The sequence below is a fragment of the Oreochromis aureus genome, linkage group 8, assembly GCF_013358895.1.
Source record: "Oreochromis aureus strain Israel breed Guangdong linkage group 8, ZZ_aureus, whole genome shotgun sequence".
Lineage (NCBI taxonomy): Eukaryota > Metazoa > Chordata > Actinopteri > Cichliformes > Cichlidae > Oreochromis > Oreochromis aureus.
Genome location: NC_052949.1, coordinates 24,993,105 through 25,014,827, shown reverse-complemented (window position 1 = coordinate 25,014,827; position 21,723 = coordinate 24,993,105). Strand labels below are relative to the sequence as shown.

The 21,723-nt window shown below is 41.6% G+C and overlaps 2 protein-coding genes across 2 annotated transcripts; one reads left to right on the top strand and one right to left on the bottom strand.

The window, feature by feature from the left end:
- Positions 1–10,170: 10,170 nt before the first annotated feature.
- Positions 10,171–13,170, bottom strand: LOC116330209 (solute carrier family 2, facilitated glucose transporter member 11-like). The gene has a single exon (XM_039616150.1). It carries the CDS (start codon positions 12,818–12,820, stop codon positions 11,216–11,218), a length of 1,605 nt encoding a protein of 534 aa, XP_039472084.1. The 5' UTR covers positions 12,821–13,170; the 3' UTR covers positions 10,171–11,215.
- An 85-nt stretch (positions 13,171–13,255) lies between these two features.
- LOC116330286 (RNA-binding protein with serine-rich domain 1-like) lies at positions 13,256–20,003 on the top strand. The gene is made up of 7 exons (XM_031752550.2): positions 13,256–13,332; positions 15,205–15,351; positions 15,507–15,689; positions 15,903–16,005; positions 18,905–19,058; positions 19,145–19,286; positions 19,471–20,003. Coding segments are annotated over exons 1-7 (831 nt in total). The 5' UTR covers positions 13,256–13,330; the 3' UTR covers positions 19,571–20,003.
- The last annotated feature ends 1,720 nt before the right edge of the window (positions 20,004–21,723 follow it).

Below are 21,723 nucleotides of genomic sequence, written 5' to 3'. Positions count from 1 at the left end.
TGGATTGCTAGCTGGAGATATGTTGGTCTGCTCCAATTTTCCATGTGAAAAATCCAAGTTGAGGGGACGTTACACAAAACATTTCCGACTGGAACCTCAAAATTTCTGACTTCTGACTTATTCAGGAACAATGCTTTGTCTTTCTTTGTATGACCCCACCTGGGAGGCAGTGGGTAACCTGGAAATCATTTGGGGTGTGTGAGTAGTGCACACCAACGTGTTTGGAACAGGAGATAGCTGAAATTGGATGTTGTTTAGATTAACAAGCTGTGTGTCAGATGTTGAGGATTTTGGATATATTGATGAGAAGTGGGCTGCTGGAACAAGCCATACATGAAGAGAGGTCATATGTAACGCATGTGAGAACTACAGACTCAAAGAACACCGTTTTGTTTTGCGGTGAGAAATATTTAGTGAGTAGTGGATAGCACTCCAGGGCACTCCTCAGTTTAGATCGTGTCCCCAAGTTGCTCCAAGCTAGCTGTATTAATTTGTTAGTTGGTTGTCCTGCTATTTCAATAATTTTAGTATTGATATTGTTGTTGTTTTTTGATAGTTTTTTTAAATATGTATTATATATTAAAATAAAGTAATATATCAACAATCCTGATGAGTTTTGTTTTGTTTTTTTTGATTTATTGATTTGTGAAACTATTGAAATGAATATGTCACATCTCTGCCTTGTCATGAATGAGTTTTTACTATCAACTGGCAATATAATTAAGGATCATTAGATTACTATTTCCTGTGGTGCAGTTCCCCAGGTGGCATTGTGGGTCTTCCCTCCAGCTTTCTTGCTACTGCCTAAGGAAAATAATCAGCCAGTACCGTGCAGCTGTAGTGCAAAAATGACTCGAGCTCAGATATTCAGACATCCAGGGTTTTGTACATAACTAATGAACAAAACCCCCAAATTGTGGCCTTATTTATCAAAGCTGGAAGTCTGCAGCAAGGTTGTTCTAACACTAGTGACTCACCAGTGATTAATTGTCAGGTGTTTAATTATGCCAGAAGAGAAGAACAAAAAATGTACTTAAAAAAAACAACCTTCCTCTCTCAAAGACTGTCAAGTTTTCCAACCTTCCATCCACCCCATCGCTCAAAATCAGCAAAACACTGGGTCTTGGATTTCAGTGTGATGGCGCAAAAGCAGGCTTCTAATTTCTAGCTGTCACCTACTGATTTTCCAGCTCAATTAACAGTACTCTAGATAATTACGCTAATGTTAGCGCCACGAGCTGGTTGAAAAGTGTCTCTTGCTGATGTTTTAATGTTTACAGCGGATTCATTGTAGAGTGTCCTGTAAACGAGGTATTTATTATGCGCTTCATTATGTTTCAGGAGAAAAAGCTTTTTAGGAAAGGGGTAGCTAATGTGTTTGGGGAAGGCTATCTCAGGTAGCACATCTGCAGTAACTGGGGTGTAAACAGAACCTGTAGCCTGACAAAATGATGTAGTGTAAAATTATTGCTGGCCTTGGTAGAGAAGCTGTAAGTAGTTCTGCTTACACAAGAGCAGATAAGAGTAGAAGATGCATTTACCAGAGTCTCATCAATGCTGCTTGATGATTAGATTTATGATACTTCAGTCAGAAATATTGTGAGTCAAGGTAAACTTGAGGATACACACATCGATGCTTTGAGGACAGGGTCTCAATGGCTTGTGAGTAAGAACAGTGTCTGTCTCATAAAAATATTAGCAGTGGCGTGATTGGCTCTTTAGTGTTTTGGAATGTTTTAATTCTTTTTATTTAAGAACAGAGGCCTTAACTGGTGTAACAATGTGATAATTATCATACATGTGGACAAGCAGCAAAGTTGGAATATTATGTCAATACAGTAGTACTAAAAACTGTTTCCTCAAATGACCACTTGAGGCTGTCTCCAAAAGTGAGTTAGTCCCCACATAATGCCATGATAAAAATATCCAACATACACTTTGTACTTCTTTGTGACAGCTGTACATGGGGTGAATTGTTTCATAACTAAAACATCTAAGCCACTGAAAAGGACCTTATAATTGTATTTGTCCTGTTGCTGTTTTTGGAACCCTTTTAATGCAGTTAGCGCTAATACCTGGCGCCCTGTGCTTTTTACAGATGAGAGCAGGTTCACCCTGAGCATGACATGAAAGGGTCTGGAGAAGCCTGTAGCATCGTTCAGCATGACCAGTTTGGTGGTGGGTCAGTGATGGTCTAGGGAGTCGTGGAGGGACAGGCTAGGCAACGGCACCATTAGCTCCATTAGGTATCGAGATAAAATCCTTGGATCTACGGTCAGAAAATATGTCTGGTGGGATGGGTCCTGTGTTCCTCCTGGCACACAACAACGCCCAGCTTCATGTGGTGAGAGTATGCGGGCAGTTATTGGAGGGCCTAACTAAATCCAATAGAACATCTCTGGGATACCTCAGTTCATCTGACATGCACCTCAGACTGTCCAGGAGCTCAGTGATGCACTGATCCAGGGAAGCGATCGCCCAGAACACCGTTGGTCATCTCGTTAGGAACATATATATACAAACACACAATGTGTTTTTTTTTAATGTACCAGTACATATTATACTCTACTCTATTTGAGCACTAAAAGCACTTTTAATAATCAAAAGCAACAACTGACAGCTTTTCTCCAATGCTGAAACATTAATCATATGATAAGCATGTATAAATGCAAAATATGACCTGTATGCATTTACAAATATCAAAGCACCGACACAAACATATAGCAGCATCATCAAACACCTCTCGCACTCTAAGCATATGGGCCGACTCTCCATTATATTCAGCTAATGACAGCTATGCCCAAATTGGATGAAAATCTGCTGTTAGAGTGCTCGCCAGGTGCCTCATTATGTTTGCAATGGCTCTCATTCGCTGCTAAATGCATTCCCTCCCAGTGGTGGGTGATGAAGGACAGAGATGATGTGATTTCTCTCCATCACCCTGTCATGATATCCAGAGGGACCTGCGAGGGGCGGTGGGGATAATGTAGGAGCTAGACACCTGTTATAACTGCCTTCTCTCAGGCTGAAGAGCATCATTTATATCATTTAATAATCGCTGGGCCTCCCCTGGGTATATCAGTCATGGCACGAGGATGCATATGCATTGATTAGCCTTTTATCCACTGTGGCATTTAGCTACAGGTGCCATTTAAGCTTCTTTTTATATTTTTGTTGTCATTCTTCATCATTATTTTCTTTTATCTTCTCTGTTCCTCTACTTTCATCTTGTCAGAGATCAATACATTCATTGGTGAATGAGTGATCTGGTTAAATAAAGATTTTTCCCTAAAATGCACACTATATTTTGCAAAAAAAAATACTACAATAGCAGTACAGTAATAACAAATTAAAATTCTTTCTTTGGCATTAAAATGAACAGAGGACATTGGCATGATTTTTTCAGTCAAAGACGATCCTTCATGCTCATTTTCATCTCCATATTTTTATCTTAGCAGTAGCTTTTGCATGACTTGCTGTTCATTTCACATAGATGCAGCACCAAAGTTTCCCCGCTGGCTTGACACTGAAGCAGTCTGGTTCAGACAAACAGTGATTCGGCTTAATTAATTAATTATTGGTCAGTTTGACCTGCTGCCACTCTGACAGTGTCTAAATTTGCTATTTGCAGGAGCTGAGACAGGTGTGTTGAATTCAAAGTAGAGCTTAAGCAGCTGCAGCCACTCTGTAAGCAGCTCAGCCCCGTTGTGTTGGCCGGATCATAGTCTATGTTATAACCAGGGGTTTTCTTTCTCAGTTTTTGCCTGCTTGCCTGGATAAATCTTAGCTTCTCTTTTTTCCAGTTTCATCTACTCTGACTGTGGTGTCTGTCTCCAGCTCCTGCATGCTCAGTCTTTAGGCTCTTAGCCATCAGCACAGCCACCGTTTGTGGCTTTTCCATGCCTGCTGGCTGCCTCTGGGTCTTTTCCCTTCTGCCAGTGATTTTTATACCATTGGTATGGTCTGTCCGCTATTTTACAATCTGCCTGCACATGGGTTTGCTTGTTGTTGTCCTACATAAAATTTCACTTCCTTCCCCTTCCCTTTATCCCAACTGCCACAGGCCGAGAGGTGGGGTGGACAGGTCGCTTGTCTATCACAGAAAGACAGACAACCTTTCACACTCAAATTCAAACCTATGGGCAATTTAGAATCACCAGTTAACCCAGTTAACTGCATGTCTTTGGACTGCGGGAGGAAACCAGAGCACCTGGAGAGAACTCATATAGATCGCACAGCTCCACACAAACTCCCATCCAGATGATTAGAACTCACGACATTCTCTCTGTGAGGCAAGAGAGCTAACCACTGGACCACTGTGCTGCCCCTGAAATGGCCATTTTAGACACACATGTTCGCACTGACTGTCTGAAATAGGTACTGTGCATCTGTGTATGCTTAAGTCAAGGGTGTCCAACTCCAGGCCTCGAGGGCCGGTGTCCTGCCGGTTTTAGATGTGTCCTTGATCCAACACAGCTGATTTAAATGGCTAAATTACCTCCTCAACATGTCTTGAAGTTCTCCACAGGCCTGGTAATGAACGAATTATTTGATTCAGGTGTGTTGACCCAGGGTGCTATCTAAAACCTCAAGGACACCGGCCCTTGAGGCCTGGAGTTGGACACCCCTGGTTTAAGAGGATCGTGACACTGTGGCTGTCATATTACCATCTTGAAGAAACAGTCAGAGCCAAAACAGTGGCTAGTGCTAATGCTACAGTCACACTAGGGAAACCAATGGTTGGAGACCGTGGCATGACAAGTGTGTGCCTTTGAAACTGTTGCTCAGACTAGTCATCTTCAAAGTGACTTTGATGCATCAAAACAGGAATAAGTAATGTAACCAAAATACAACCAGTAAGGTGGAGTTTTCTATTGCAAAGAGATGCATTACAGACGAGCTGCACTCATCAGCGCAGACTTATTCAGACTGATTTCTACATGTTGGCAAAATGTGTGCATTTATAAATTAGATGGCAGTTGTTTGTAAACCTTCTCCAGTCTGTGTGAGAGTGATTGCAGTCAACTTGAGTCAGACCGCAACTGTTTGGAGACAGGTTGCCTCCCACCAGGCAACCTCTGTAAACACCTTGAGATGGAAAGTGGTCGCCCAGGGATTGAAAGTGTTGCATGCTCAGCCTCTGGGTGACCAGTTTACTACCTGCAGTCGGTCAGCCACTTGTTTTTCACTAGTCAGAAGGAGGTTGCCATCCTATTTTTACTCTAGTAAAACTGAGACATTTTTTTCTATAAGTGAATTTAGTTTTGAACCTTTTTTTCAAACAAGCATAGAAGTTGTAACAGCTTCACAGTAAGCTGGTACAGCCAAGTCCAAACCTGTTTGCCTCTGCTTCTTCTTTATTATTTAACAGTCACAACACGAAGTCCTCTTTATATGCTGCAACTTGTCACTGCTGACATACCTGCTAAAGAAAACTGGCAAAAACTGCTGTGCTTCATCAGTGGGGCACCTGAATAAATGAACCCCTTCCTATATAAATGCATTAACTCAAGAGCCAACCTCCCCTTAGTGCAACAACACACATTCAGGAATAAATGGCTCTTACAGCAGTTAATATTATTGTGAATAAATGTTGCACATTTTATTAGGCAACAGCCAAAATCCCAAACTTGAGGCTTTGACTGTAATGACCTCATGGTGGCTATGCCCATGCTTACCATAAGATTTAAGTCTATCCATGATTACCCCGACAGGCAATCAGACCAACAGAAGCACAAAGCCATGGCTGCTAATCTTTTCACAAACATAATTAGCCCAACATGTTATCTTGATAGGTAAAATATTTAATATGAGTTAAAATTATGCTCACTTGCTTTCTTTAAACTGTGAGAAAAGTGAGAAGAACTTGACCAACCTGTTTCTTGAAAACAGGCCTGGTATACATACCCAAAACAACACTGGCATGCATTTGGAGTTGTATTCATTAACTTAAATGTCAACATTGCATAGTCAGTAGCAAAAGTGTTGTTGATTTTTTTTGTTGATGATCTGTAAGTGAAGGTGATTATGCATTGAGAGGGAACTAAAAGGGCCATAAAACATATCATAAAACCAAAATAATGGGCAACTGCAGAGCCTGCTGAGAATTCGGTGGATTGATTGCTACAAATGACTAAATCTCACCTTTTTGATCTGGGTCTATCTAGTATCAAACTAGTAACATGCCCTTAGAAACAATCGAAATGTAATAAACTAAAGCATATCCATTACATATAAGGTGGAAAAAGGCTTTATGATAAAAGGCTGACAGTCTAACACCACTTTATTGGGTGTTTAATAACACTGCTTCCTTTGTGTTCGCCTTTCCCAGACAAAAGGTCAAACTGTAATAATGACACAATCTCTTGGTGCTATCCGCTCACACTGGAGGTAGAAGCCAGCTTGCATGAAAGACAATAGGGATAATGACGTGGTTCCCATCGTCAGCCGCTATCTGCTTCCTAATAATATGACGAGCCTGTGTTGTTGCGACGTACGCACACAGAGGCTACAACTCTTACACAGCTGTTTTCCTTCAAATTATTCTTGTCCATTGTACACGTGTGTAAGCGGATACACTCTGTAGGCGAGATGACATTAGAAATAGTGGGGGTGGGGGGTAGCATTGCGTTTTGGCTTCAGAAATCTTATTACTGCCCAATTTCCTACTGTCTCAGGTGCCTGGCAACATCTTCTAATGTCTTCATAGTAACAAACAGGAAGTCCATTTAAAGGTAAGGCTCTTAACTCCCCCACTGTTTAAGCACTCTACTTCTGGTTGCCAAAGGAAACGTGCACTCTCCAGTTGAGGAGGAAGATGCAAACAAATGGAGCGAGCTGAAAGGCACTCTGGCCCTCATTGTTGCTCACATTTGCAAAGTGCTTCACTAAACCCGCTCAAAAGCCCCACCAAAGATGCCACTGGGTAGAGATCAAAGCAAAGACGGGTGTACTCTGAATACATGAAAGTCATGTTCACCCCGTTCCTGGTCCATTTATAAACCTCAGATCAAGCTGCCTGTCGCGTGTGACATGTCGAGATTATGGAAAAACCATTCATCCACTTAAGAAATGGACTTGGCGAATATCATACTGCTTACAAGCTGTTTTCTAAAGTTGAGAGGTTTTGCAAGTCAGTAAAGCTTTTCAGTAAAGAATATATTAAATGTAGAAAATGTTGAGATGTGTAGACTCATTTTAAATTTGTTGCCAAGAACAGAGTCATGTTTACCTCTGTGGTGCGTGACCTTGTCTTTCATCAACACTTTGTGAGCTCATGTGACAAACTGCTTGGATTACTTTGTAAATGAGTTGTGTTTTAGCAGTTCAGGACATCCTTTGTCATGTTTTCACTGGGTGACAGGTCTAGACTACGGGCAGGGCAGTTTGGCACCTGCAGTCTTTTACAGGTGAACTATGTATAATGATATTTGTCCTCAATTATTGTCCCAGTCCTGAAGAAGCCTGCTGCTGAAACTTTTAGTGATTTCAGAGATGTTGCTCTCACTCGCATTGTTACCAAATGTCTTGAGAAAATAATATTCCGCCTTGTTAAAAGTTAGCCTCCCTCTTACCTTTGACCCTGACAAATTTGCTCACAGGGCAAAAAGGTCCACAGAGGCTGCTTTTCCATGATTACAGCTCTCGTTGAGTATATCCTCATCCTGGATATACTCAACAGGAAATTGTGTCAGCTGTGTCTCTCCTTCCACCTGTCCACCTGAAAAATTTGCTTATGAACTGTTCTCAAGATGTCAGGGTGGGCCTCTACCTCTCCTCCACCTTCTCACTCAGCAGTGGCGTCCCACAGGGCTATGTGCTGAGCTCATTGCTTTACTCACATTACACACATGACGTGCATACATACGTCCTCCCACACTTCCAGTTTCATAATAAAGTTTGCAGATGACACTACAGTGGTGGACCTCATCTCAGGTGATACATACCACAACAAGGTCATAAAACTGGCTAATTTGCGTTGCAAACAACCTCACAAATAAAGACAAAGAAAACAAAAGAAGTGATCCTGGACTCCAGGAAGTGCAGACCTGACCACTCTCCCATTTTCAATAATGGAGACTGTGTGGAAATAGTCCACAGCTTTAAATTCCTGGGTTGCCACATATCTGATAACCTGTCCCGGTCGGTTCAGACCACTGCTACTATACAAAAGTCACAGCAACATCGGCACTTCCTGCAACTCCTAAAAAAAGAACAACCCGTGTGTGAAGTTGCTGATTACTTTTCACCACTGTGCGACAGTGCATTTTTTCAGTCTCCCTGTGTAGTATTCAGGCTGTTCAGTAGCTGATCAAAAAAGCCCTACAGAGGATCATAAATTCAGCGCAAAGGATCATCAGCTGCCCTCTTCCCTCACTCGAGGACATTGCTGTCATCTGCTACCTCTCCAGAGAACATCATAATGTCTATTTCTCCCCCCAGTCATCATCTTTTCGACTTTTTGCCCTCAAGGAAGCGGTATAGGTCAATTAAAACGTGCAGAAACCGATCCAGACCTCAGTTCTTTACAGCTTATGACCATTATGTGTGCAATATTGTGTCAGTCAGTGTAGCACTTGACCTTGGACTTGCACTCACAGTATCTTATCTCACCCTGCCCTCGTCTGTTTTCTTGATGTTGTGTTGTTTAGGACTGGTGTATGTACTGAAATTTCAATCTATCACTGTATGTAATGACAATAACATTCTATCGTATACAATCAGCTGCCACTTTATGTAGGTACACCTCAATAGTACTGGGTTAGCGCCTTTTGCTCTCAGAGCGGTCTTAATTCTTCATTACACAACACAGCCATCCTGAACTGCTGATGCAAGACAGGATGGATCTATGCTTTCATGTTGTTTATGCCAAATTCTGACCCTACCTGTACCTATGTTACAGCAGAAATCAGGACTCATCAGACCACACTTCCAACAGACACATTTCCAATCTTCTTTGTCCATTTTTTATTTATTTATTAACCTTTATTTATCTCACTGTGATTTAACTCTCATTTCCATGAGAGACCTGGCCAGGACCTCACACAAGGTCTCTCTTGGTCTGCCTGTGTGAATGTAGCCTCACTTTTCATTCTCTTAGCCCACAGATGGGCTACTCACCCGGTGTGGTCTTCTGCTGCTGTATCCCATCTGCTTAAAAGCTTGGCATGCTGTGCATTCAGAGATGCTCGCATACCTTATTTGAAATGAGAGGTTTGAGTTACTGTTGCCTTATCAGCTCAAAGCAATCCAGCCATTCTGTTTAAGTCTATTATTTTAAAAAAGAAAAACTCATTTGTTTAACATAATGCGACTAATCGTCCCACCTATCTCCAACAAAATTTAACATCTTTTGGATCGTCCCTTCCCCAGGAACTCAGCGAAATCATAATTGGAAAAATGGCAGACGCAGTAAATGTCAGTCATTCTGTCTCTTGGTAAGTATTATGAGTGCCTTAGCACTTTACTCTATAGTATGTGAAACCGCTGAGGTTCTTCTAGCCTGAGGCCTGTTAAACACTCACAGAATCCCTGAAATCATTAGCCATCTCCCAAAGCACAGCAGTGCGTTCACAGATTAACTGCTTCTGAGGAGTGCGCTGGAGAGCGCTTCTGTATTTGTCCAGTCCTTCTTTAAGGACTCATCTCTCAGTGCTGGCTGGGCTTGCTGGCAGAAAACCTCTTATGTTTTGCTTTTATATCTGAACTTTCTACCTCTTTAACACAAAGTCACTTTTAGCTGTGTAGTTTGCTTCACTGGAAAAGGTAAACTGATTCTGTAGGCTGAACTGAACACCACGGAGAGAAGAAATACCCGTTAGCTGTCGGGGTTATAAAAACATTCTTCCTTGCACTCACAAATCCTACTTGACACTGGATGCACTTAAATATAAATGGACTTTTCCTGTCAGCTGGATGGTGTAATAAAGACAAATGAAAATGCACACCTTTCCCCAATGGAGAGTGAGATGTTCTCACCCAGCTCTTGTTTCCATAAATAAACAGCGTTATGCCATCCACTTTAATAAGAGTGGGCAGAAGTACTTGGATTAAAGTGCACAGGAGTGAAGGGAGCCAAAGTTAGGTGATTAAACGTAATTTAAAAAGCAAGCAGAATAAATCTGACTAACCAAATCACAAACACGACGAGGATGCGGGTCACCACTTTTTTCCTTTATTTTGTTGTACATACAGTTGTATTTTGATTTGAATAAATAGTAATAATAATTTTAGGTAGAGAAAAGTGCGACAGTGTCATTCAGTAAGTGCGCAGCACATGCTACACGTTACAACAGTGCAAGAACAGACCTGATGTCTGCATTTAGGATTCATTCCAGCACACGACCAAGCAACGCAGGGTGATTAAAGAACATACAGACGCTGCGACAGATGGTTCGCAGAAGGCTGCATTGAGTTTAAAAGCTGGTGAATTTAAAAGTGTTAACCTTGACTGTGTGATTCATTTTCATGACGCGCTGCTTTATTTATCACAGCACAAACTGTGGCAGACACAATGGCTACATCTACTGGCCATTCTGCAGAGCTACACTCATGTAGTTGAAGCCCTGGTGCACACAAAAGTCTGGAGGGGACTAACTAATATAGTTAAATTCTAGATGCAGTCCAGTTGCTGCATAAACATAACTGACAGAAAGACAGAAAAAAAACAGAATTACACACAGTCTGAAAGGTCGTCAAATAGGAAAACAAACACACATGCATGGTTCACTGAGCTGGACAGATTAAAAAAAACAGCATCAGATTGCACAATAAACATGAACTGTTATCTAGCAGCTCACAAGTGTTGAACTAGAGAAGGTAATCCCTACAACACATGCTGTTCAAATGATTGCCCAAACTACTGCAAACACATGCCAGTTTTTGGCAGGAGCTTGAGAGATTTCTGCATAAATATGAGTGAGGACGACTTCTTTGGCATAGGAACCATACAAAAGGGTTCAGCACCATCACTCTCAATGACGATCTAAAAGACATTTTAGAAGCTTTATATAGGTTTGCAATACATAAACACAAAATGTGTGTTGGGTAGGATTAGGCCTAGACCAAATTGTAAATTAAGAAGAGATTTGAACAGTCAATATTAACGGGATCACATCTCATAAATAACACACAGGATTTAATCTGCACAGAAGTCAATTAAAACCTGAAGATAAGCTCAAAAGGCACGGCTTGTTATAGTCCCACAGGTCAAATTTCATTCAGCAGTTTTATGGCCAAGGTCAGGATCATGCATCGAGGGGATAAATGAGCAGGCTTTACCCAATTGGTAAAGATCCTTCAGGGGATCGTGCCCTGTCATCACGTCTGGAACTTCATTCATTTTCCCTTGGTTCTTCTTATCAAACGCTGCTGTAATCTGAGCCAGCGTCTTGCCCTTTGTCTCTGGCAAGGTGAGCCCCAGAAACACAGCAGATACCAAACACACGCAGAGGAAAGGCAGAAAGCAGAAGTTTCCCAGGCCGTTGACGATGAAAGGTAACAGTATTCCCATTAGGAACAGGCTAACCCACATTAGAGAGCCAGCGATCATGTAGGCCGCTGGACGAGCCGTCTGGTCAAAGATCTCAGCTGGTAAGATCCCTGTCACTCCGGCTGGGCCCAGGCCAAAGCTGAGGATGTAAGAGAAAACGCACACCATGCTGAGGTAAGCCATCCCCGTCACTTTGCGGCTCTGGAGTGCAAGAGCTACAGTAAAAACTATAGACCAACAAGACATGAGACTGTAACCCCCGATGAGAAGGTACCGGCGGCCCACGCGTTCAATCAGGAGGTTACTCAAAATGGAAGCTGTCAGCTCAGATGCCCCCGTCCCAATGGTGATGTACTGAATTTTCTCTGGTGGGATTCCTGCTTCCTGAAAGATGTAGGAAGCATAGAAGTAGATGGAGTCATTTCCACAGAGCATCATGGCGCTGCTGGCGGCCATGACTGTTTTGAGTTGTGATCGTAAATTACGATCCTTAAATAGGGACCAAGGCGTCTTAGCAGAAGATGTAGATCCAGAATTTATGGCTGCGGACATTTGCTGCTCCTGAAGCAGCTCCTCCATCTCCAAAATGGGAGCCTCCCCACCGCGGAGTCTCCCAAGAGCCTGGAGACATGCTTCCCTGTCTCCCCTGTCGATGAGTAGGTACCTGGGGCTTTCGGGGAACCAGGGAAGGGTAAGGAGCTGGACCAGTGCTGGCAAAGCATTACTAGCCAGTAAGTAGGGCCAAAGAGGCTCACTACCCAAAACCTCAGTTAGTCCCACAACCTGACCCAAAAAGATCCCGAATGCGGTAAAGACGGCAGAGGAAAACGCCACAGCACCTCTGAGGTGTTTGGGGGCACTCTCTCCAAAATACATAGGCTGGACGTTCATGCTGACACCTGAGTTCATCCCCACCAGAAAGCGAGCAATGATGATCATCTCAAATGACTTTGCCACCCGGCATGTTAGCACCAGCACAGTAGCAGCAAACATGAAGGAATTGTTCAAAAGCAGAGACTTTTTCCTCCCAAAGCGTACTGACATAGGGCCTGCCAGCAGGGCCCCAAGGAGGCCACCAAGAGAAAAGGCTGACACTATCAGGGTCCAAACCAGGGTCACCTCAGGGATATCCAAGCCTGTACCCCAGCGCTCCATGTAGGTGTCATTAATAAACTTTTGGATGTAGCTGGTAGGAGCGTTGATGATGGAGATGTTGTAGCCGTACTGAAAGGTTCCTCCAATGGCAGCACAGAGCACAGTCAGTCCAAGAGTCACCCCATTGAATGAAGGTTTCCTGGTTTCTTCTGGTACGTTATCTGCGGACTTCATCTCAAAGCAGGCTCTTTAAGTGGCAGAGGAAACGTGTCCCCTTCGGTTAGTTGTTCAATCAGTCCAAACCCTTTATGTAGCTTAAAGAGGCGTTTTTCACTCATATGAGACTACGGTTGATCTCTAATGCGGTTCAAATGAAAGGCAATGTGATTCTTCAGTTAAAGCCGGTGTTATATAAATGTGCGCCTTTTTCCTGAGTTCAACCTTTCAGGCAACGTCCTACCCGCAAGAGTTATGCTGCAGTGATCCTTCCCCAATCAAATTTAGAGTTAAAGTTTAAATTTTAACTCACATTACAGAAAGTGTTTAAAACATTAATGAAAAGAAGTGAAACCAGCGATGGGAAACAAGTATTATTCCGAAAAATAAATCCTGCCAGCCTAAATTTAGGGAAATAAATTAATAAACGTAAACGGATGTTTCTGCCTGTGCGAGGCGCGTACAGTGTACTGATTGGTTCAAACTGATCACGTCATTTTTCTGCGATTACTACTGTCGCGAGGAAAAATGTAAGTGAACGTTGTCGTTTTTATTTGTTGCTCTTTTATATTTGGCTGCAATATATAAATTGCCAGGCACTACGCGAAAGTGTTAATAAGAGCACTGCTTTTAGTTTTACACGAAATTGTTAATACGCAAACACGAAAAGCAGCCTTATTATTTATTTATTTACCCAAAGGTAAGCTAGCTAACTTTTGAGCTAGCTTGATTTTGTTTTGCATTTACTATGAGTAGATAAACTGTGGACACTCAGCATTTGTCCTCATTCTTAAAAATGCATATGTCGCAATCACAGAAATGTTTTGCAGAACTGCTCAAAGAGCAAATAGCTTTGCTTTCATTGGCATGCGAATCTCCTACAGAATAATGAACACAAAAGCAAGTTCATTTTCTCCCCCCTAACACAGAACTATAGCATCTATTTGACAAATCGACTAAAGCAATTTGTAGCTCGTGGTAAAAGAGTAAAAAATTATGTTTCCATAAACAAGCGGTCTTACTTGCATCAGTGTTGGAAAAAGTGACGAGGCAGATCCGTTTGCACAGCGACGGAAAGACGTTACTTTAGCATCCGTGCAGTTACATCAGTGAAATATTATTTAATTGAGAATATGAGAATAAAGATCCTTTTCCCTCATATACCTCAGGGTGTTAGTTACCTTTACCAACTGGGATGTGATCAATAGCAGGCAAGGAGTTAAAATGGAGAAATAACGAAGGTATTCAACATAGTCTGACTAAATCAGAATCTCATTCTCCAGTGAGCATAAAAGGTAAGCCATAAACTTCGGAATTGTAATTTAATAATTAAAGCAATGATAAAGGGGAAAATCCAGAAAAAGTATCGGTAATATAGGTAATCAACATTTAAGTTCAAAAAGCTAGAAGATGACAATATAATTAAGTAAAAATTTAAAGAACTTTGTTTGCAGAGGATGGATTAAGATAATATTATGAACAGCCACTAGTAACCGTACTGCCAAAATACTGTGAATTTCAACAGTGACTATGAATATAATGTATGTGTGCAAAAACACAGAAAGATGAAGAAAATTTGCAGGTCCAAAATATAATATAATATACTTCAGTGCAGCATATTTTGAAGCCACCTAACAGTTCTACCAGTGTTTGTTTAAAGTCAAAAACTGCCTGTCCAATAAAACAAAGAAAAAAGTACAATTAAACAGTATTTTTTGGAAAAAGTTTATTATTAATTTTCACAGTGTCATGGAGGGTAATCTAATAATTAAATAATAAAATGGTATTTTCTCATTTCAAGTAAAACAAGGTTTGCCTTCAAAAAATAATAAAAAGGTGTACTTTGAGTTTCCCTTTTCTTCTTTTCTTGAATTACATTTCACATATAAACCAGCTCAGCTTCAAGCCTCTTTTTCTCCATTTTTGTTTTTCTGACTTAAGCACGTTTTATACTTTCCAAGTCTGCTTGGGTCCCACTGATGTACATTTTTGGAGGGGTAGTGCAGATTTTAAATAACCTTACCAAAATTATAAGAAAAGTTGTGCAGACTAAAATAGAAATGTTCCTTCAAAATCTAGTAAGAGGTCTGGGTCCATAAAGGCTTGTAATGTTATGGGGATGGAGCTGGACTCCCTTGAGGTGGTGTCAGAGAGGCAGATGTTGTCAAAGATGAGGACAATGCTGGACAATACAGCCCATCCACTCTATGACAGGAGCACGTTCAGTGAGAGACTGAAATAACCCAAATGCACCACTTAATAACACAGGAAATCATTCCTGCCTGTCAGTTTGCATGGTTTAATGTATGCAAATGATAGTCTATTTTTGCACAGTGCAAAGGTGTTGGTGATGTCTGGCACCTTAAATCTTAGATCTTTTTGGTTGTGTTCTCCTTTAACAGGGCGCCTTCTCCAACAAAAAGGAAGGATGACGACAAGAGCAAACAGCGCACCAAGGACAAGTCAGGAGCCACTAAAGAGGGAGCTGACAAAAGCCGGGGCCGAGACAAGAACCGCACCCGACGCAGCGCTTCTAGCAGGAGCAGCAGGTCAGATCACTAACCACCTGTTCCCCGCTGGTTTGAATGAGAGTTAGCTCATTTAATTAAAGCTTTGGTACCAAACCCTTCTGTTGCTCCCCTCAGCAGATCATCCCATTTTTAGAAAATTAATAAATAAAAAATTATCATAATGTTCTCTTTAGGTCGAGCTCCAGCTCCAGCAGCAGCAGCTCAGGTTCCAGCTCTGGCTCCTCCAGCGGCTCAAGCTCCTCCGCCTCCAGCCACTCTGGCTCCTCCAGCTCCCGCTCTTCTTCCTCCTCGTCTTCATCATCCTCACCAAGCCCCAGCCGCCAACGGCACAACAACAGACGACGCTCGCGCTCAAAGTATGGAAGCATTTACTTGGGAGCACTCAAAAAACTGAATGTAGTAAGAGATTAGCAAGAGGTTGTGCATTGCCTGTTCAGTGAGTAATCCTCAGTGAGTCTTGGTTCTGGTGAGGGTTTTACAAAAAGAACTTAAATGTACTTTAAGAGTTTTCATATGAGACGCTGTCATTAACAGCTCACATGTTAAATTAAAGTCAGATGTGGTTTTAGGTCAAAATCACCAAAGAAGGAAGGCAGGGATCGACGACGCAGGAGTCCCACACCCAAACCGACCAAGGTCTTCCTGGGTCGGCTGACCAGAAACGTCATCAAGGTACACTCTTAACTAGAAGTGCTTAAAAAGATGTGTGTGTGTGGGGGGTTTAATCACATTGGCTCTTTTACAGTGTGTCACTGAATGTTTTTTGTTTTGTTTTGGGGTTTTTGTCATCCATAACTTAAAATTTCAAGTTGATAAGCCGTTAGCTCCACCAATCAGGAACCTCTGTGATCATATTTCACTGTTACCCGGAAAAAGAAGGTGGAGGCATCAACTACCAATGCTACAGATGGAGGTCACGAATGAGCAAACTGGTTTCAGAATGGTTTTACAAATGATGACATCCTTGTGTTACCAGTTGAATCACATGGTGCTATTATTAGCATTAACAGGAATTTTTTCATGTTTACTATACATATGCCTGATTTTGAGTGCACCTGTGACTGCACCATTTGTTTCTGGGTAACTAGGTTAAATGACGTCATTCACAGAGCTTCCTGATTGGCAGAGCTAACTTGAAATTTCAACTAAAGTAAAAATTTAGTTATGGATGCCCCCAGTGGTGGAAACAAGCTTCCATACTCTTGTATTTAATTCTTAAAGACAGAGAATCTTTGTGTGATGTATACAAGGAGTGTGCAAGTGGACAACCATAAAGCCAGTATTTATTTTTACTTTTGCTTGGCAGCAAAGATTTTCTTTCACATCTGATTTCTGTTGATACGTGCGTTATGATAGATCCTGAGGGACTCACTGCAGCCAACAGAATAACAAGTAATAAACATACTGCTTAGTCACAGCTTTAAACTGTGAGCAGAGTTTATTTTCACAGGTCTTAAAAAGTTTTGTGTTTGCTCGAAAAATGTTTCTTTACAGTTTGTTTTGAAACTTTTTGTTGATCCCAACGAAGAAGAGGATCGTAGGGATGGTGGAGAGTGCTCACAGGGGACTGATTAAGCCTTTGTTTTGGAGTTTGAGTCAGCAGCATTAAAATCTTTAGTAAACACTGTTAGCTACAAGCACAGTGGCCACATTTCAGTTTGAGAGAAAACTTTAGATCATTTGTTGTTGATTGTAAAGCAAATCTTTGTAGTTGCTTAAAATAATGTAGGCTGTCATGAAATGCTTTGCATTTCTATTATGAATGTAATACTTTTACCGGTACACTCACGAAACAAGCATGGAGATACTGATTTAAGCCTCTTAAGGCTATAATGTGGCTACAAAGAACTGATAAGGTGTTAAGGACTGCAAGAAGGTATTTCTTACTCCAGTAATTATTAGCAGCCTTTCATTCCCTCAAATCCTGTTTGTTTTCTGACTCAGTACAGAAACTTGCTCAGTCTTTTCTGGATAATTCACACGAACCCCCATGAATATTATATGTGGCACAGTTTCCACACCAGTGCTGATGATATAGATCGGGCTGCGTATAGTTAAATACCAGCTCTTTGGGGGGGTTTTACTTTCAGAATCAGATTGTCGTTGCTGCAAAAAATTTCACCTCCTTGTAGTCCTTGTTATTATTTTCCTTGTTAAGACTTTGATGAGATGTTGAATTTACAAAGTAGCTCCTGAGATCATGCAGTGTTGTGGCTGTGAGGTGGTCCTGGAGTCTGTAATACATTTGGTACCCTGTCCCAGTCTAGTTGTATCTCATGGTCCTGAAATTGGTTCTATAATTTGGGTTTTTGTGTCTAAGGGCCTTTTTTGCCACTCTGATTTTCTTATAAAGATTGGCTCTTGTAATTCTGAGGGCTGCTTAATCTCCATTAAAAGCAGAGTTTCTGTCATAAGGTTCTCACTCGCCCTGATATTGATACTTTTTTTTTTCCCATGCAACCTCAGCCACAACTGGTCATGACAGATGGCTGTGATCCTGGATCTGAGCTCTGAGGTTTCTTCCTGTTAAATGTTTTTTTTTCTTCCCATTGTCACCAAGTGCTTGCTTATAGGGTTTGATTGTTGATGTTTTTCTCTGTATTACTGTAGTGTCTTTACCTTACAGTATAAAGCACATCCAGGTGACTGTTGTTGTGATTTGGTGGCGTATGAATAAAATTGAATTGAAATTTTAGATCTAGCCACATAGAGCCTCAGCATGCTCCTCAGTGTCTGTGTCCTGGGCTGTGATGACAGCCCCTCGAAACACTGATCAGTCTGTGCAAATTCTGCAGTGCTACTCTGACTGGCCAGCTTCAAGATGGCCGTAGTTCTGATGAGAGGTCTGTATGCTGGAATTAACATGACAGAGACGTAGTCTGATGAGATGATGGTAGGGGCGGAGGACTGAATGCTTTGAATGCTGCTGTTATGTTTGAATAAACACAAGTAGTCATGTATGATCGACCCTCTAGCTACAAAATCCACATGTTGGAAAAAGTGGCGGAGAACTTTATTCAAAACCATTTGTTGGTTGTTTTGTGTCATTTGTGTTGTGATACCAAGTATTCACCGTCACCTTTGTGTCTGTGTAACCATGGATGTAAAGAGCAGTGATGGAAACTACTGAGATTTTGCTGAACGGCCAGCATTTAACGGCCAAGTCCTCAGTGTGTGGAGAACAATGTGATAGGCCCTGTTTGTGTCCATGCACCGTCTGTTGTTGTTGTGGATACATACTCCACCACCACAAGGAATGCTGCTTCTGTGTGACGTTTTCCTCACTAAGCCTTGTCTGTGCAGTCGTCGGGCTCCTCAAACTGTAAATGAGCTAAGATTTCAAGTTCAAGCAGAATGATGAATGAAGTGACAACCGGGAAACCACAAATGGATCAAAAATCAAAAGAGGGCTCGCCAAAGACTTAATCCAGAGATGGGCAAGCAGTGGTCACATGATCAGGCTAAAAGAATCAGTTCCACCAGGAAGAACAAATTCTTTTTAGTTTAGAAACTGAAAGTTACTCACAATAAAAACAGCAAGTATCCCAAAGGTTTTCTGTGTCTTTCAAAGGAGCACATCCAGGAGATTTTCTCCACATATGGCAAGATCAAGATGATTGAAATGCCCATGAACCGCATGCACCCTCATCTGTCCAAGGGGTACGCCTATGTGGAGTACGAGACCTCCGAAGAGGCAGAGAAGGCTCTGAAGCACATGGATGGAGGTAGGAAGTACTGAAGAGATCATTTCAGAGCCACGTTCTGAGTCATGTGCTTAAAGTGGATCAACTCTCATGCTTATGTCTTTCAGGTCAGATTGACGGTCAGGAAATCACTGTCACAGCTGTGCTGACTCCCACAGTGCGCCCCCCTCCTCGCAGGCTTTCCCCTCCCCGGAGGATGCCTCCTCCGCCCCCAATGTGGCGCCGCACTCCACCTCGTATGAGGAGAAGGTAATGAGCAAATGATAATCACCCACAGTGGAGAGGGAGGAGGAGAGAGGAAACACTAATGTTGATTTTACCACAACTGGAAACTCTAAATTCCAACACACTCTGTTTTAACTCTGTGTTTCTGATCATTTACTTTTTACCTCTTCTGTTACTTATGTTCTTTCTCTTACTTTTCTTTTTCTAGGTCTCGGTCTCCACGCCGACGGTCTCCAGTGAGGCGCAGGTCTCGATCGCCTGGCCGCCGCCGCCACCGGTCGCGATCAAGTTCCAACTCCTCGCGCTAGCGATCATGAAACCTGTCCTCTCCCTCGCCTCCTCTGGATTTATTCTTTTGTTTTGTCCTTTTGATCAGAGCAACAAAAAATGTGAAAGAAAAATGTTTTTGTGTTGTTACCTTGTTAAGTGACGAATGCAGGAGCACCAAAGTCTTTACCATTTTACCCAGTAAAGAAATTCAGGTGGTGTTTTATGATAATAAGACGTAAGAATTATGTTGGGCTTTAAATGCTTCATTTTTATTACATTGAAACGTTTTCGTTATTTTCTAATATTTTTGTTGTGTTCATGTATTTGAAAAGAATAGAAACACAAAACTGTAAATGAGCCTAAAAGGCAAATCTTCATGTGTCCCCAGTAAAAAAACAAAAGGCTGTGAGATCAGAATAAAAAAAAAAACGCTTGTATGTTTCTGAAACGTCCGTCCTTCAGACTAAAACAGTTTCCTTCTGCTGCCTGTCACTTATTTCTGTTGTCAGTTATGGTGTTGGGTAGTTGCTCAATCATATGGCAGTGAATAGCCATCATTGTCATTGCATAGCTTAGATAATCACACTAATCTGTATAGCTATCATATGACCTATCCACAATATTACCATCTTGTAATTCTGCCACGACCTTAGAATGAATGACTCAGTGATCGTTACTAGATGGGTTGCTCTTGTTGGCTCTACCCTGAATGCGATAATAAAAGCAGCTTTATTCTTCAGCTTTATCAGATAGATCAGTGAAGAAACAACAGGAAAGCGAGGGCAGAGAGAAAAGGGGGAAGACATTCGGCAAAGGGCCGCAGGTTGGACTCAAACCCGGGCCGGCTGCTCTCAGCCATATGACATGGCACCCGTTCAACAAACTGAGCTAAACCAGCACCCATAAAATCAGTACTTAATTATAGTTCCAAATGAGTTGAAGACATAATTCAGACATGACAAAGACCTGTGGGCTTCCTGTTTTTGTCTGAATTCTGATAAAACTTTGTAGGGGCGTAGTGAGGGGTCAGAGTGTTAACTAAATTATATAATGACTAAATGTTAATTTGACTAGGTCTTCAAGGTGAACTCAATGATTTATTGGTTGAAAAATGAGAAAGAGGCTTATAACTGATAAACTACGAGTCTTACAAGTGAGGTAAGTATTGTCAACATTTAAAGATTTAAAATATGTCATATTTGACCTCTGACCTCTCCTTCAATAGATGGATTTGAAGGTCAAAGTACTAATAATGCTGTATAGAGTTATTCAAAGCTGTTTCTTTCTGCCACTGTTTGCATTGACAAGATAAAACTATATATGGAGTGATATATGGGGATTCTAAATATCACATCATAACTTAGTTCAAAATCAGTTCCTTCTATCATCATCCTTACTCCCTCAATCCAGAGACTCATTTAGCATCGATATCAGTCATCCAGGTGCTTGGAAGATGACTTGGGAGCTGCGTCAGAAGAATGGACAAATGTCTCACTAACAGTCACAGTAGTGGATGTTTTACTGTCACAACCAGAGCCAAAGACCACAGCCGAAATCACGCTGGATGCAAACACAACAAACACATCCACACTGCAAAACCTTTCTAACCCTCAGGTTAAAAAAAATCCAGATATAATGAATGACCCTGACATTATGTAAGTTTGCCAGTACTGACAGTTTACGTCATTATTATAGGTACAATCTGTGGGTTAGTGAATTCCCTTCCCTCTCTACTGACTTCTGGTTATATTTTGGGTAAGAATCAGAAGGCTGTTTTCTCCTACTGTAAATCTCCTTTGCTTAGAACTCGTACATTTAATCTGCCACTCTGGCATAAAGGGCTATAAAGGACAGTGGACTGAATATTAAAAATGCCATGTCATGCAATAGCCCTGTAGCGAGTAGGTCACTGGTTATGATCATACTGTAAATCTTTTATTGAGGCTGTCAGAAGCTGGGATGGGACTGACTCACTGTAACGGCAGGTGGGGTTTTTTCGCCTCGCTTTGTAATGTTGCATCATATTTTATGACATCGTAAATGTAGATTGTGAGTAAATATTCAGCTCAGAATGCTTTTTTGCAACCAGAGGAGCCACCTGCTGCTGGCCTTTAGAAAGTTACATCTCCTATACATATAAAAATGACTGAGACTATGGCTCTAACATCATCAGATCAGATGAATAATAATC

Excerpts from the sequence above, each read along its gene's own strand:
- LOC116330209 (XM_039616150.1), bottom strand. The coding sequence starts at position 12,820 with ATGAAGTCCGCAGATAACGTACCAGAAGAAACCAGGAAACCTTCATTC.
- LOC116330286 (XM_031752550.2), top strand. Across the intron at positions 16,006-18,904 it reads TGACCAGAAACGTCATCAAG|GAGCACATCCAGGAGATTTT; the intron begins GTACACTCTTAA and ends TGTCTTTCAAAG. Across the intron at positions 19,287-19,470 it reads CCACCTCGTATGAGGAGAAG|GTCTCGGTCTCCACGCCGAC; the intron begins GTAATGAGCAAA and ends TTCTTTTTCTAG.